Here is a 17,021-nt window from a genome sequence, read left to right on the forward strand (position 1 = left end):
AAGGAGAAGTGTTTTCCTTATCAACTGTTGGAATTTATGCTTTCTTCCTTGAACAAATAAAGCAAACTACCCAGGGCCAGGCGTGGTGGTGGCTCATGCCTGTAATCCCAGCACTTTGGGAGGCTGAGGCGGAAGGATTGCTTGAGCCCAAGAGTTCGAGACCAGCCTGGGTAAGAAAGTAAGGAGAACCCCAGCTCTCCAAAAAAAAAAAAAAAAAAAAAAAGGCAGCAGCAGCTGACTGTGGGGATGCACACCTATAGTCCCAGCAGCTAATTGGGAAGCTGAAGTGGGAAGATCTCTTGAGTCTAGGAGTTCGGGGCTGCAGTGAGCTGTGATAACACCATTGCACTTCAGCCTGGGTGACACAGTGAAACCCTGTCTTAAAAAATAAAAAGTAAAAAAAACATTCAGGGCTGGGCATGGTGGCTCACGTCTGTAATCCCAGAATTTTGGGAGGCCGAGGCAGGTGAATCACTTGAGGTCAGGAGTTCGAGACCAGCTTGTCCAAAATGGTGAAACCCCATCTCTACTAAAAATACAAAAATTAGCTGGATGTGCCTGGTGGTGTGTGCCTATAATCCTAGCTACTCGGGAGGCTGAGGCAGGGGAATCGCTTGACCTGGGAGGCAGAGGTTGTAGTGAGCCGAGATCACGCCACTGCACTCCAGCCTGGGTGACAGAGCGAGACTCCGTCTTAAGAAGAAAGCTGGCCTTAGTTCTGCGGCCGTGTGGGTGAGTTGGCTGCCGGTGAGTTGGGTGCCGGTGGAGTCGTGTTGGTCCTCAGAATCCCCGCGTAGCCGCTGCCTCCTCCTACCCTCGCCATGTTTCTCACCCGGTCTGAGTACGACAGGGGCGTGAATACTTTTTCTCCCGAAGGAAGATTATTTCAAGTGGAATATGCCATTGAGGCTATCAAGCTTGGTTCTACAGCCATTGGGATCCAGACATCAGAGGGTGTGTGCCTAGCTGTGGAGAAGAGAATTACTTCCCCACTGATGGAGCCCAGCAGCATTGAGAAAATTGTAGAGATTGATGCTCACATAGGTTGTGCCATGAGTGGGCTAATTGCTGATGCTAAGACTTTAATTGATAAAGCCAGAGTGGAGACACAGAACCACTGGTTCACCTACAATGAGACAATGACAGTGGAGAGTGTGACCCAAGCTGTGTCCAATCTGGCTCTGCAGTTTGGAGAAGAAGATGCAGATCCAGGTGCCATGTCTCGTCCCTTTGGAGTAGCATTGTTATTTGGAGGAGTTGATGAGACAGGACCCCAGCTGTTTCATATGGACCCATCTGGGACCTTTGTACAGTGTGATGCTCGAGCAATTGGCTCTGCTTCAGAGGGTGCCCAGAGCTCCTTGCAAGAAGTTTACCACAAGTCTATGACTTTGAAAGAAGCCATCAAGTCTTCACTCATCATCCTCAAACAAGTAATGGAGGAGAAGCTGAATGCAACAAACATTGAGCTAGCCACAGTGCAGCCTGGCCAGAATTTCCACATGTTCACAAAGGAAGAACTTGAAGAGGTTATCAAGGACATTTAAGGAATCCTGATCCTCAGAACTTCTCTGGGACAATTTCAGTTCTAATAATGTCCTTAAATTTTATTTCCAGCTCCTGTTCCTTGGAAAATCTCCATTGTATGTGCATTTTTTTAATGATGTCTGTACATAAAGGCAGTTCTGAAATAAAGAAAATTTTAAAATATTTGTTAATAAAAAAAAAAAAGAAGAAAGCTGGGGTAAGGACATTGCATAATAACAGTACTCAGAGACTTGGGCAATAGGGCTTGGGGTGCCCTTGAACTGCTTCTTATGGGGCCCTCTCACAAGAGACACTGCTGTATGAAAATGCCAAGGTCACGTGGGGGCCAGGAGAAGGTGAACTCCACTCCCCAGCCCCATGATGCCTGTGTGATGTCTCAGGTCAACTTAGCAGGTATCTATGAGGCCCCTAGACATGAGGCTTCCCAGACGTGGTGAAGAATGCAAGACAGACGTCCTCAGAATGTCAACAGAACAGTAAAGGCTGTTGTACAGACAGTTCACTGAGGATTCATTGGCCTTAGGGAAGACAAATACAGTTGTCTCAGCCCGTGCTTGGGATCAATTCCTTTCCTATGGCTACCAACTGGCGATTGTAATCCTCTCCTTAGGGCTGCTCCCTCTTAAAAATCTGGAGGGAGAATTAAAGAAGATGAGAACTTAGCAGAGTTTACTTGTGTCCTACAGGAGAGAGAGGAGAAACAGAGCAAAAATCAAGAACACATGAGGGCAAGGAGGGAAAAGAAAGCATTTACTTAGCCGAGAAAGAAGCTGCTGTTTCCTCTGTGATGGGAAATTTTTTAAAAAGTCTCAGGAGGTGGTGATGAGACCCAGGGTTTGGAAGGGAGTTAGAGTACTCCTGGCACATCTTTTTAATTTTATTTTTTAAAATGTTTTAAAACTCGGATAGCCTTTTTCTTTCTTTCTTTAAAATATTCAACTTTTATTTTAGATTCAGGGGGTACATGTGCAGGTTTGTTACATAGATATATTGCACGATGCTGAGGTTCGGGGGTACGGTTGATCCTGTCACCCAGGTAGTGAGCATTGTACCCAATAGTTAGTTTTTCAGCCCTTGCCCCGCCCCCCAGTAGTCCCCAGTGTCAATTCTTGCCATCTTTATTTCCATGTGTACCCCATGTTTAGCTCCCACTTATAAGTGATGACATGCAATATTTGGTTTTCTATTCCTGCACTGATTCTCAGGATAATGGCCCCCAGGTCTGTCCACGTTGCTGCAAAGAACATGATTTCATTATTTTTTTTATGGCTGTGTAGTATTCCATAGTGTATAGATACCATGTTTTCTTTATCCAGTCCACTGTTGATGGGCACTTAGGTTGATTCCATGTCTTTGCTATGGTGAGTAGCTTTTGCACATCTTTTGAGAAAACTTCTTTTCATGGTTTGGGGGCCCAAGTGTGATGAAGAGGATGGACTGGGAGCAGCCAGCTCTGCTGAAGTGTCTTTGATGATTCCTCTTGTTGTTTCTGGTAAAATTATGTTGATATGGAATCTACTTAATTAATTCAACCAATTTGTCACTTCTCAAGTTGTTAGGGATTCAGCCCTGGGGGCAAAGATAGCCAGCAGAGGTCTCCAGGGCCCTGCACCCAGCAGCCCGCCGAGCTCAGGCCTGGTCAGGGCAGAGAATTAAAAGCATTTAGTTAACTTCTCCTTGGGGACACAAATTCAGACCTTCTTAGAACACACCCAGTCCCTTACCACTCTGCAAGCAAAGCATGATATTGGTTTCTTTAACCCCAATAGGTTTTGCCAAATAAGAGAGCGTTAATATCCCCCTCCTACCCACCGCATGGATTGAATTACTTAAAGCGTCTTTTTGGAGATGTCAGCAGTTTAATAGAGGCAATAACTCAGGGCTGCCCTTGTGTTTTATTTTTCTGCCAGTATTTAGTTAATCAAAGAATGCAAATTAAAACACCTTAATTTATATAATATCAATACCAATGCCTTAAAACATTTGGCATAACTGCTCTGGCATGTCCCTTACATAAACTCTTCAGAGTAGTGCTAATAAAAATGAAAAAGGTGGTAAATCAAATTTAATTTATTCATTTTCTGTATGGTATAAAAGCATATGCCAAAATCAAGTTATTTATGAGTGCATCATAACAATAGGCATTTTTAGTGGCTGCAAATGACAAAGAAGATTTTCAGAGGGATGTGTGTTTTAATTTTGAAACTTCTCTAGGTACATCTATTTTCTGGGCTCCGAGCTCTAAAATTTATATTTTTGCACCCATATCTCCAGGAAAAAAATAGGTTTAGATATTGAAAAACATATTGAGCCTAAAAACATGGCAATATCCACTCATAAAAGCAGCTGCAACCATCTATATGTAGATAGACATATACACAATACGTCTTATGGTATATGAATCTGCAGGTGAGACAAAAGGTTGGTGATTTATATCCGATTTCTTAAATATTCCATTAAGAGGATTATCTCACAGGAGGCTCAGATACAGACAGCATTGGAAGGGATTTGGTGTGCGGCTGCTTTCTTGGAAGCCTTAGAGATGAACTACATGTACGTGAATGAAGAGCTGGACTCCCATTTTCATCTTTCCCCTCCTCTGCTGATGTATCTTTCTTTGTCTGATGGATCTGAGCCTTGAGTACATTTTATTCGGAACTGGAAAGACTGTAGGCTGCATTCAGGCTACTGAAGGATGGCATGCTCTCCCTCCCCGCCCTGGCAAACCTCCCAAATGCAATTGTCCTTTTAAAAACCTCTTCCTCACCCAGCCTTTAACTCAATAGGTCACAGGCCATGTGGGAGAGTAGGGAGAAGTTTGGGAGAAACCGTCTCCCCCCTGACCATTCCTGATCCCATCCTGACAAACTCAAGCAAATTCACGAATACAACCCTCTAGCCGGCCCATGGCCTCCCTATTTGGGAGGAAAAAATTCAGTATGATACTGTGACATATTTCATTCATTATCTGTTAAGGTGAGCGTGGCAAACCTGGCCGAAGTGGCAGAATATTGGGGCTCATCACTTGGGGGAATGATTCAGGAGTGGCATCTTTCTGTGACCTGTGACAGCCACTTAAGGTTGTGGGGCGACTACTACAAAATCCCAAATAAAGTATATTCTAGAAGCTTGCTTTCTTTTCTTTTCTTTTCTCTTCTCTTCTCTTCTCTTCTCTTCTCTTCTCTTCTCTTCTCTTCTCTTCTCTTCTCTTCTCTTCTCTTCTCTTCTCCTCTCCTCTCCCCTGCCCTCCCCTCCCCTCTCCTCTCCTCTCCTTTCCTTGTTTTAGAGACAGTGTCTTGCTCTGTTGACCAGGCTGGAATGCAGTTCTGTGATCTTAGCTCCCTTCAGACTCAAACTCCTGGGCTCAAGCGATCCTCCCGCCTCATCCTCCAGAGTAGCTGGGATGACAGGTGTGTGTCACTATGCTGGCAAATTTTAAACATTTTCTTTTCTTGTAGAGACGGGGTCTTGCTATGTTGCCAGGGTGGTCTCGAATTCCTGGCCTTAAACATCCTCCTGCCTTAGCCTCCCAATATGTTGGGATTACAGGTGTGAGGCATAGTACCTGGTCAAGCCTTTTTTTTTGATGGTAAAAACAGTGATATACCTTTTACATGGGTTCCATTTGGAGGTAACAGGATTCCTTCCTTTGCTTCAGACTCATTGCAATAGCAAGCTAGAAACTTACACTTTCAAGTAGCTGCTGCTTCTTTGGAGGTGCAAAACAGAGCCAGAGAAGGTTCTAGAACAGTTAATTGTAACCACTTCCCTCCCCCATCAAACGTCCCCTCCAAGCCATAGTGTCTCACTGGTTCATGGGAGAAAGAGTCTGGTGTGGCCAACAACTGGCTTGAGGGGCCTGTGGAGCTTTCTGCATATTTTATCAGGGCACTTGGCATCAGAAGCTCTCACGGAAGGCTGGAGGGAGCCAGGGGGCAGGGTGTCTGGGTGGGCACTGGCTGGGCTGTCCCTCAGTGTGTCCATGTGGAGCCTACACACCCCACATGTGATTGTGGGCATATTCTCTCTATCTTTTTTCTTGCTACGTGTCATCTTTAAAAGCCAGTTTTTGCCTTTATATTTATTTATACTCCTTCTACCGCCATAAAAGATCTGAGGTTGCTCACAATTTCAAATGCAGATGCAGTAAAACCTGAAGCCATTAGCAGAAAGGTAGAAAGATCAGAGCCAAGTAAAAAGGGGGAGGGGGAGGAATAAGGAGATTAATTATACCAGAGGGGAAAAAAGCTTAGATTAAGGAAAGAGAATGCAATTGAGAACAAAACCCAGCTCCTAACTCCCTGGTAGCTTGGTGGGCGGCTGCCAGCAACTGTAATCACTATAGATTATTGCACCTCAAAGGCAGGTTTAAATGCCTTCGCGTACTCCCTGGCAGAGTGAGCTTGGTCAAGCCACTTCAGCTCTCTGAATTTCTATTTCCTCATCTATAAAATGAGGATTAAGTGAACTCATCATCAGGTTCTTGTGAGAATTCAGTTCAACAGCAATGACAGACAGTAGCTCTCACTCTCATAGCAGGTGCCGTGTGCCAACGACTGTTCTGTGTGTTTCACACAGAGATCACTAATCAATTCTAAGATGCATTTTCCCTACATTTTAAACATCTCTGACACTGATAAAAAAGGCACCATGTCACTGATCATTTAACAGCAGTTGTTTTCTTTCTTTGTTGGACCTAAAATAACAGCACATTGCAGATGAGATGAAATATGTTATTAACTCATGAAAGCCTCATAATGTAACTTTATTAGGTAGGTACTATTTTTGTCCCATTTTATAGATGAGGAGACTGAGGCATGGAACATTTAAATGCCTTGTCCAACACTAGCTGTCAAGCGGTGGAGCTGGGATTGAAATTCTCATAGGCTGTTTGACTCCACCAGTTCACTATTCAGCCTTTCACACAAAACCAACTTTCCTTCCTTCCTTCATTCCTTCCTTCCTTGGTTCGTTCCTTCCTTCCTTAGTTCCTTCTCTTTCTTTTCTCTTCTCTTCTCTTCTGTTTTCTTTTCTTTTCTTTTCTTTTGAGACAAGATCTTACTCTGTCACCCAGGCTGGAGTGCAGTGGTGCGCTCACAGCTCACTGCACCCTTGACCTCTCAGGCCCAATTGATCCTCTCACCTGACCCTCTTGAGTCAATGGGGCTACAGGAGCATGCCAATATGCCCAGCTAATGTTTTTATTTTTTGTAGATATGGGGTTTCACCCTGTTGCCCGGGCTGGTCTCAAACTCCTGGGCTCAAGCAGTTCCCCCTCCTCGGCCTCACAAAGTGCTGAGATTACAGGCATGAACCACCACACAGTCTGGGCCAACAAAACTTTCAACGACAAACATTTCAGCTAAACTTGCACTATTGAGCCCTGGCGATATAAGATGAAAAGATGTGTACTTGCCCTAAAGGATTGGACTCTCTAGTGAGGGGACCAACGTGTAAACAAGCCATAATATCTCAGGGCGTTAATATTTCTGTGGAAATATTAGATTCAAGGCATAGAGGCAGAGAAGGGAGAGCTAATTGATTTCTCTCAAGCGTTGGCCCTAGGGCTTAGCTCTGCAGTGGGAAATATCCCTCCAACAGGTCATGAGCTACTTTAGTGAACACGTTCTTCACAGCAGAGAACCAAAGGCCCAGGCACCTCACCTATGGCCCTTTCTCCTGTGGATGAGAGGAGAGCTGGGAGCAGCAAATCTTGAGGGAATATCAGGCTCTCAGGCAACATTTGTAAGTGAGCTTTGAGACAGACACCAGCGGGAGAGCTCTGCCTTGTAAGGTTAGGGCTAGAGGTTTTCTGATTCTGGACACCGAGGCCAGGAGGGTGGGGAAATCAGGGAAGAACCTAAAAGGGGGAAAAATACATGGCCTCTAAACCACCTGTTTAGAGTGAGAAAATGCAGCTTCCAGAGGAATGGGGCAATAGTCACTGGGACGCGGTGAGGGGTGGTGGAAGAAGAAGCAGGAGAATCCCCCAGTTTGAGACCCAGTTTTGCCTCTTAGGAGCACATCATCCTTTGAGTCTCAATTTTATCATCTGTCTAATGGGCATAATAACATTGCGCTTATCTACCTCCCACAGTTGTTAAAAGATTAATTAAGATAATATATGTGAAAGTGCCTCCAGGTGTGGTGGCTCACGCCTGTAATCCCAGCACTTTGGGAGGCCGAGGCAGGTGGATCACGAGGTCAAGAGATCGAGACCATCCTGGCCAACATGGCCAACATTTTTAGAATATTTCTTCTAAAAATACAAAAATTAGCTGGGCGTGGTGGTGTGCACCTGTAGTCTCAGCTACTCAGGAGGCTGAGGCAAGAGAATCGCTTGAACCCGGGAGGCGGAGGTTGCAGTGAACTGAGATCGAGCCACTGCACTCCAGCCTGGCGACAGAGCAAGACTCCGTCAAAAAAAAAAAAAAAAAAAAAAAAGAGAAAAGAAAGTCCTTTCCAAATGAAATGATGGGATGGAATGCATGGTCTTTCTAGCCAGGGCCTGGCTCTGTGTGCTTGGGTAAGTTACCACAGGGAAAAAAAGAGGAATGCTGGGAACAGGGCTTGCCTACAGTCTCTGGCAGTCACTAAAGGGGCCTGACTTAGAACTCAAAGCCCCTGCAGGGTGGGAGTCTCACTGATCTCCCCTCCATCCCCACTCCCCACTTAGTGAGGAAGTTTGGGGGCTGATGTAGAAGGTCGCTCCTCCTAGAGGTCAGGGACTGTGTCCTATGGGACTTGAACAAAACAAAACCAAAGCAAATCCATTTTGACAGAACATCCTTGATAAAGAATGTTTTCTAATATTTCAAACAGAATAAAACCTCTGTTTTAATATTAATCACATTTGGTCTAGCATCTTCCAGACCAAACAAGAATGGGACAGAAACTGCACTGAGCCTGAGTCCCTGGCCTTAGGCGTGGGTGTCTGTGGCCCCTGTTCATTGTAGTGCTGTCTATAGGAGAGAGGGGTTTGCTGTAAAGGCCCCACCTCCAAGTCCAAGGGGGTCCTGGTCTGAAGGCTTCACAGCCTACAGCCTGGGGGAAGAAGGGTGGCTGTCAGGGAGAAGGGGGCTGCTGTGGACGGGCCACTACTCCAGGGACATTAGGAGCTGACTCCACCTTTTCTGGCCTCTCCTGTGAGGGAGAAGGAAGGAGGAAGTGGGAGGAGAAAGGGGGGGAGAAGGAAGGAGCCTGAGAACTGGGAAGGATAATACAAAAAGAAAGGATTGAATAGAGGGAGCAGCCAGGCCCAGTGGCTCACGCCTGTAATCCCAGCACTTTGGGAGGCCAAGGTTAGAGGATCCCTTGAGCCCAGGAGTTTGAGACCAGCCTGGGCAACATAATGAGACCCAGTCTCTAATTTTTTTTTAAAAATTAGAAAATTTTATATATATGTATTATATATGTATATATAATACATATATAAATTTTCATATATGTATTATATATGACTATTCATATATGTAGTATATGTATATATAATATAAATATAATATATAAAAATATATTTTGATATATATTATATATATAATACATATATACATATATAACACACACACACATACATATGGAGAGAGAGAGAGAGGGAGGAAGTGAGGAGAAGGGGGAGAAAGTGAGGTGGAGGAGGCTGACTCAGCACAGGAGGTCAGAACAAAGTAGCCGTTTTGCACATCAAGGGCCTGGAATCTCCCCCACCTCCTCCAGGCCCTTTCTGCAGCCCCATCTCAGGATCCCCCATTCCTCCTTATTCCTCAACCTTCTGAGGGATGCGAGGCCTTCCGAGCAGGGGCTGCCTTCCTTGGCAGCAGACAAAAGGCCATTTCTGAGTTACAGAAAATGTGTTCCTTTGCTACAGAGCCGGGTGAGGGCTGCCCAGGCCGGTCCTGGGCCAGGCGGGAGTCTTAGCAGAGGGGGCCTGTCAGTCACCAGGAGCCCTCGTGAAAGGGGCCCCTTGTCAACTTCCCCTGCCTTTGAAGTGACTAGGATGGCGTGCTCAATTAAAAGCCCATCAGTCTGTAAGTAAATCAACGCCTATCAGGCTTGTCACATCAAACAAACGATTATTACCCCAGCCCGCCCACCCCATTAATCTGGCTGTTCCTTCTTGACGGCTCAGGGTCAGGGCAGCGTAAATCCTGTACTGGATTGCAGCCACCTGGATTGGGATGAAAGCGGTGGCGCAACCTGCAAGGCCACACTCAGGCACTTCCCAGAGTCCCCAGGAAGGAGGGAGGATGGAGGAGAACGCTCCCGGAGACAGAGACAGGAGAGGCGCCTGCAGACAGGGCCATGTGAAACACCTGGAACAGAAAGAAATGAAGGAGACAGAGAGAAAAGTGGTGGAAAGAGAAAGAGCTGGGAAAATGGACCAAGATAGAAATAATTGGAAGCGGAGAACCAAAGTTATTGAGGCAGGTGACATAAGAACTCACTCAGAACGTTGTGAATGAGTGAATGTAGGCCCCCAGAAGACAAGGAGGTCTGGGGATGAAATCTCCCTTGATACTAGGTTCTGAGTCTCAGAGTCAGAGAGTTATGAGGCCAGGCCAATGTCAGCACCCCTGACCTCACTTAGCCTTGGGGGTGGTGGTGGGAGGCAGAGTTCAGGGCTTTGCTAAGCAATGCCTTGTATCAGACATCAACATGTGTGATGGTCAGAACTTGATCTTCTGCAATCAAAGGATATGAACAGACACATCGGGCCAGATGATCAGGTTCTGATTTTCTGCTGCATGAGCCCCTGAGAAGCACTTTGCTCCAGATCATTTCTCCTGGGCTCTGTGTATTGGTTTGGAGATTTTTTCTGCTCCTGTGATTAGGCTTCTGGTTTCCCTGCTGAGGACCAGAGAAAAAGGCAGGAGTAGAGAGAAGAGGAAGCAAGACAGCTTGAAGGAGAGGCTAGGGTGGGAAGGGAAGGGTGGAGAGGAGGGGGAGGAAGGAAGTCAAGCATCTGTCCTGGAAGAACAACACATGCTTTTTAAGGGAAGAGAACAGTCTTTCCCCAAGAGGCGGTTCCAGATGACTCGTGATGTTCTATCCTTAAAAAGGCCATCACATGCCTTCCCCATCGCCAAAGAGACAGGAGTGGAGCAGGGAGACTGAGGATGGGAACTTCTTCCAGCCACCTGACCCCGGAGCTCCACTTGCTCAGCCTGGCAGACACAGCTGAACTTTCACTAGTCGAGGAAAGAACATTCTCGCTACGCTTAAGAGGCCAAGCTTAGGAGGATTGCTTGAGGCCAAGAATTTGAGACCAGTCTGGTCAACATAGTGAGACCCTGTCTCTACAAAATTAAAAAAAAAATTAGCCAAGTGTGGTGGTGCACCTGTGGTCCCAGCCATTTAAGAGGCTGAGGCAGGAGGATGGCTTGAGCCTAGGAGTTGGAGGCTGCGGTGAGCTGCACTCCACCCTGAACAACAGAGTGAGACTCTATCTCAGAAAAAAAAAAGACGAAAAAAGAAAATTCTCAAAGATACTGAAGACATTTACCCTCATCCCTATCCTCCCCTGTGCAAGGTAAGAACCGCTCACCGCAAACCTGGGAGACTTGCACCTGCCGCATACATGGGCTTTCTCAAAATGATTCTCCCTCCAGCCTGCTGTCCACTCCAGCATTGTAGACGCCTTCTTCTCTTATCAGGACCCAGCAGTATAGTGCCTTTTCCTTATCCCTCTGAGTTGGTAGACATGTCGACTCATTCCAGTGTCAGCAAGGCCTTTCACAGAGATAAGTCTTGGTCTCCGGATATTTTACAAACTGCCAGAATTATCTGTCATTCCTGCTTTCATTTATTCAACCAAAACTTGGTATTGAGTGAGCACTTACAACTTACAGGCTCTTTTCTAAATCTCAGGGTTACAGCAGTGAATATGATGGGCAAGGCCAAGGGATATGTGGGAGGTTTTGCAAAGACCTTGGATGTTTGATGTCATCTTTATTTATTTGTCATGTATGGATTCAGCTATTTCACAGATATTACACAGATATTTCCTCAGCACCTTCCATGTCTAAGTAACATGCCCCACAAGAAAGCAAAGAAGAATCAGAAACAAATGCTATCTTCCTGGGGGAGAAATAAGCCACAGATCATGAAAAACTCAAGGGCATTTATAAAGTCGTAGGTGATCCATCCTGGCTACCATGGTGAAACCCCGTCTCTACTAAAAATACAAAAAAATAGCTGGGCGTGGTGGTGGGCACCTGTAGTCCCAGCTACTCAGGAGGCTGAGGCGGGAGAATGGCGTGAACCCGGGAGGCAGAGGTTGCAGTGAGCCGAGATTGCGCCACTGCACTCCAGCCTGGACGATAGAGTGAGACTCCGTCTCAAAAAAAAAAAAAAAAGTCGTGGGTGCCATAAGCCAGAAAAGGATGGAAGATAATTCAGAGAGAGAAGATAATTTATCCAGGTTATTTCTTAGTTTGTTTGTTTATTTATTAATTTTGAGAGGGAGTCTCATTCTGTCACCCAGGCTGGAGTGCCGTGGTGTGATCTCGGCCCACTGCAACCTCTGCCTCCCTGGTTTATGCGATTCTCCTGTGTCAGCCTCCCCAGTAGCTAGGATTACAGGTGCACGCCACCACTCCAGGCTAATTTTTATGTCTTTAACAGAGACGGGGTTTCGCCATGTTGGCCAGGCTGGTCTTGAACTCCTGACCTCAGGTGATCCACCCGCCTCGGCTTCCCAAAGTGCTGGGATTACAAACGGGAGTCACCGTGCCTGGCTGATCCAGGTTATTTCTTAGTGAAGATCTGGAATTAAAAAACCTGTTAATTGTTTAATCATAGCAACTTTTTAATATACTCTGTGATATAGAACAATGAGGGCTCAATGTTTATTATGATAGTTATTGTCAGTGATGACAACGTAATTCATTGTCATTGTAATTACAGACATGTCACAAGCTCCTCTCTCTATGGACACCCTGCAACTCCATTTCAGTCCTCTTTGGAAGTCAGGGGCATGGTGGAAAATTCCCAGAAATGGGAGCTGTGCTTCTTAAAAGAGGCAGAGTGGTGCAGAGGTAGAGCGAGTAGGCTCTGAAACCAAACAGCCATTCAAAAGCAGGCTTCAAATGCTGGCTCGACTGCTTGCCTGCTGTGAGGCCACCAGCAAATCACTTGAACTCCCTGTGTGTGTTTCCCCATCTGTTAAATTGGGGTGATAACAGTACCGGCCTCATAGGGTTATATGACAATTAAATGCATGTAAAGCATTCACAACTGTGCCCAACAGACAGTATGCATTCAATAATGCCTGTCATGCTTATGGCCCTACGTCATACAAAGTGGTCTCTTGAAGGTACAATCAGCATGATGTTAGGAGGGCACTTATTAAATTAATGCAATTGTCTTCATGTATTTAAAACATCAGTGAGAGTCATTTATATTCATTTTACTTTTAAAATTCTTCTGGAGTTCAGTACATGCGTGGTAAATATTTGAAGAATTTGTTTTTTACTAATATAATGTGTTTGTTAGCACTTAATATTTGATGCATACAAAAGGGTGTATGCATTGTATATATAAATGTTAGCCTCTCCTCTTCTGTCTTCTGGTCTCTGCTCCAGAAATGACCACTTTCTGGAATTTTATTTTATTTTATTTTTTTTGAGAAGGAGTTTCACTCTTATTACCCAAACTGGAGTGCAGTGGTGTAATCTTGGCTCACTGCAACCTCTGCCTCTCGGGTTCAAGTGATTCTCCTGCCTCAGCCTCCCGAGTAGCTGAGTAGCCTCCCGAGTAGTACAGGCGCCTGCCACCACTCCCGGCTAATTTTTGTATTTTTAGTAGAGACGGGGTTTCACCATGTTGGCCAGGATGGTCTCGAACTCCTGACCTCGTGATCCACCCGCCTCAGCCTCCCAAAGTGTTGGGATTACACGCATAAGCCACCATGTCTGCCCTAATTTTTGTATTTTTAGTAGAGATGAAGTTTCACCATGTTGGCCAGGCTGGTCTCGAGCTCCTGACTTCAGGTGATCCACCTGCCTCAGCCTCCTGAACTACTGGGATTATAGCCGTGAGCCACTGCGCCCAGCTACTTTCTGGAATTTTATGTTTATTTTCCTTTTGCTTTTTTAAAAAAAGCTTCATTTAAAAAATTAAAGTACAACATACATAATAATAAAATGCACAGATTTTAAGTGTACAGCTCAATTAATTTTTACACACTATACACTTATGTAACCACATCTGGATTAAGTCATGGAATATTATTTGTACTCTAGAAATGTCGCTTCCCAGTCAATCCTCCCTCCACCCCCATCCCAAGGTAACCACTGTTCTGATACATGTCAGTGTAGATTAGTTTTGGAATTGTTAGGTATGTACTCTTGTCTTTTGGGGAGCATTCTATTTGCAAGATTCCTCCGTGTTGTTGTATGCATCAGTAGCTCATTCTTTTTTGTGGTTGAGGAGTATTCCACTGTAGAATAAACCATGCAATTTGTTCACTCATGTTATTATTCATGGGCATTTGCGCTGTGTCTATTTTCTGGCTATTATTAAGAAACCTGCCATGAACTCTCCTGTCCACATCTTTTGGGGCACATATTTACTCATTAATGTTGGGTATAACAGGAATGTAATTGCTATGTCACCACTTAGGTACATGTTATAATAGATACTTCAAACAGTTTTCCAATATTTGGTATTGTTAGTTGAAAAACATGTTCAGCCATATTGGTAGTTGTCGTGGGCTATAGTGGGCTATACATTTTCCTTTGTCTCTATTTTAGTTGTATTCAATACTTCTTCTTTTTTTTTTTTTTTTTGAGACAAGGTTTCTTGCTGTAGCCCAGGCTGGAGTCCAGTGGCATGAACACTGCTCACTGCAGCCTTGATCTCCCGGGTCTAAGTGATTCTCCCACCTCAGCCTCCTGAGTAGCTGGGACTACAGGCGTGCACCACTATAACCTAGCTAATTTTTGTATTTTTTGTAGAGATGGGGTTTTGCTTTTTGCTGTTGGCTGGGCTGGTCTTGAACTCCTGGGCTCAAGTGATCTTCTCACCTTGGCCTCCCAAAGTGCTGGGATTACAGAAGTGAGCCACCATTCCTGGCTGTAGTTGCATCCAATAACTCGTGATATGTTATTTTCATTGCCATTCGGTTCAAAATATTTTCTGATTTCCATATATATATATTGCAAATATTTTCTCCCATTCTGTGACTTGCCTTTTCTTATTATTAGTGGTATTTTTTTTGTTAACTAGAAGCTTGATATTTTAATGAGTTTTTTTCACTTTTACTCATGCATATTTAGAAAAGTATATTCCTTAATTTCTGATTATCTGGGGATTTCCTAGTTATCTTTCTGTTTTGCACTTCTTGCTCAATTTCATTGTCATCAGAGAATATCCTTAGAATTACTTCAGTACTTTAAAATTTACTTAGGTATGTTAACATTTCCAACAGTACTTGTGGATCTGAATTTTTCTCCCTTAGTTCTGTCAGTTTTTGCTTTATTTATTTTGAGGCTAAGTTATTATGTGTATACAAAGTTAGACTTGCAATTTTTTTAAATTGAATTGATCCCTTTATTTTTAGGAAATATCATTTAGTAAAACTGCTTGCCTTAAAGTTTACTTTGTCTGATATTTGTCTAGCTACACAAGCTTTCTTTTGATTGTTTGCTTGATGTATCTTTTCATCCTTTTAGCTTCAACTTTTTCCATTTTTGTGCTGCTGCATAACCAACCACCCCAAAACTTAGTGGCATAAACCAACAAACAATTTGTTATGCCCATAGGTATTGTGGGTGAGGAATTTGGACAGAGCTTAGCAGGGACACTTTATATCTGTTCTACATTGTCTGGAGTCTTAGCTGGAAAGATGTGAATGATTGGGGGCTAGAATCTGGAGACTTCTTCAATCACATGTCTGTTACCTGGACTGGGCTAACTTGAGACTGGACTCAGCTAGGACTGTTGATTGTAGTGCCTACTTGGACTTCCTTATAAAATGGCGGACTTGAGTAGTCAGATTTCTCACACAGTGGCTCAGAGCTCCAAAAGTGACTTTCACCAAACAAGGCATAAATTGCATAGACTTTTACGCTCTTGCCTCAAAAGTCCCGCAGTGTTACTTCTTCTGTACTCTATTGGTTGAAGGAACCACATGCCCACACAGATTGGGGAAGGGAGACAGACCCCATCTCTTAATGAGAGGGGTGCCAAAGGATTTGTGGCTATGTTTTAAAACTGCCACACAACTTTTCTTTTCATATCCTTATATTTGAGATTTATTTTTATCCAGTCTCACAATCTTTGTCTTTTAATTGGCATCTTTGGACCACTTATATTTAATTACTGACACTATTATTTAAACCCATCATCTTACAATTTGCTTTCTATTTGTTCTATGTGGTTTTTTGGTTAATTTTTCCCCTTTCTCTCCTTCTTTGGATTATTCATGCATTTAAAAAATTATTCCACTTCCCTACTCTAAAGCTTGTTAACTGTACATTCTTTTATTGTTCTTTGGTGATTACCCTAGAATTTGCCTGCCATCTTTGCTCAAGGGGCCATGCTAATCTTCTCTGTATTCTTCCCATTTTAGTGTATATGTTGCCAAAGTGAACACGATGATTAGCCTAGAGATTGCAACATGTATCATTATTTTATTATAACCTATCTTAAATTACTAGAATTGGCATCCATGTCCATTGGTTCCATATCTGTGGATTCAACCAAGCTTTGATCAAAAATATTTGAGAAAAAAATGGATGATTACATCTGTACTGAACATGTACAGACTTTTCTCTTGTTATTATTCCCTAAGCAATTCAGTAAAACAACTATTTACATAGCATTTACAGTGTATTAGGTATTATAAGTAATCTAGAGATGATTTAAATTATATGGAAGGATGTGTGTAGGTTATAGGCAAATACTATGCCATTTTATGTAAGGGACTTGAACATCTGTGGATTTTGGTGTCTGTGGGAAGTCCTGGATCAAATCCCTAACAGATACAGAGGAACAACTGTACATGTCATATCCTGGACAATGCAAGAAACTCACAACACTTTAACTCCATTTACCCTTCTCATACCTTTTGTGCTATTGTTAACATATATTTAATTCTCTCTATATTTTGAACTCTGTAAGACATCAGTGTTATTGTTTTATGTAGTAAATATTAATTTAGAAATTTTACTTTTTTGGTGCTGTTTATTTCTTCTTTTTTTAAATTTATTTTCATTTTTATTTTTTTAATACAGTCTCGCTCTGTCACCCGGGCTGGAGTGCAGTCACATGATCTCGGCTCACTGCAACTTCCACTTCCTAGATTCAAGTGATTCTTGTGCCTTAGCCTCCCCAGTAGCTGGGACTATAGGCATGCGTTGCCACGTCTGCTAATTTTTGTATTTTTGGTAGAGACGGGATCTCACTATGTTGGCCAGGCTGGTCTAGAGCTTCTGACCTCAGGTGATCTGCCCGCCTCAGCCTCCCAAGGTGCT

General features: G+C 43.8%; 1 protein-coding gene and 1 non-coding gene across 2 annotated transcripts; one reads left to right on the forward strand and one right to left on the reverse strand.

Moving 5' to 3' along the window:
* Positions 1–696: 696 nt before the first annotated feature.
* Positions 697–1,725, forward strand: LOC109028113 (proteasome subunit alpha type-5). The gene has a single exon (XM_019032948.4). It carries the CDS (start codon positions 822–824, stop codon positions 1,545–1,547), a length of 726 nt encoding a protein of 241 aa, XP_018888493.3. The 5' UTR covers positions 697–821; the 3' UTR covers positions 1,548–1,725.
* Positions 1,726–16,033: 14,308 nt separating this feature from the next.
* On the reverse strand, positions 16,034–16,141 carry LOC115935664 (U6 spliceosomal RNA). Its single transcript, XR_004071287.1, has one exon. It is a non-coding gene; the product is annotated as a U6 spliceosomal RNA (small nuclear RNA).
* Between the last annotated feature and the right edge of the window lie 880 nt (positions 16,142–17,021).

The sequence above is a fragment of the Gorilla gorilla genome, chromosome 7 (genome assembly GCF_029281585.2).
Source record: "Gorilla gorilla gorilla isolate KB3781 chromosome 7, NHGRI_mGorGor1-v2.1_pri, whole genome shotgun sequence".
In the NCBI taxonomy this organism is placed as follows: domain Eukaryota; kingdom Metazoa; phylum Chordata; class Mammalia; order Primates; family Hominidae; genus Gorilla; species Gorilla gorilla.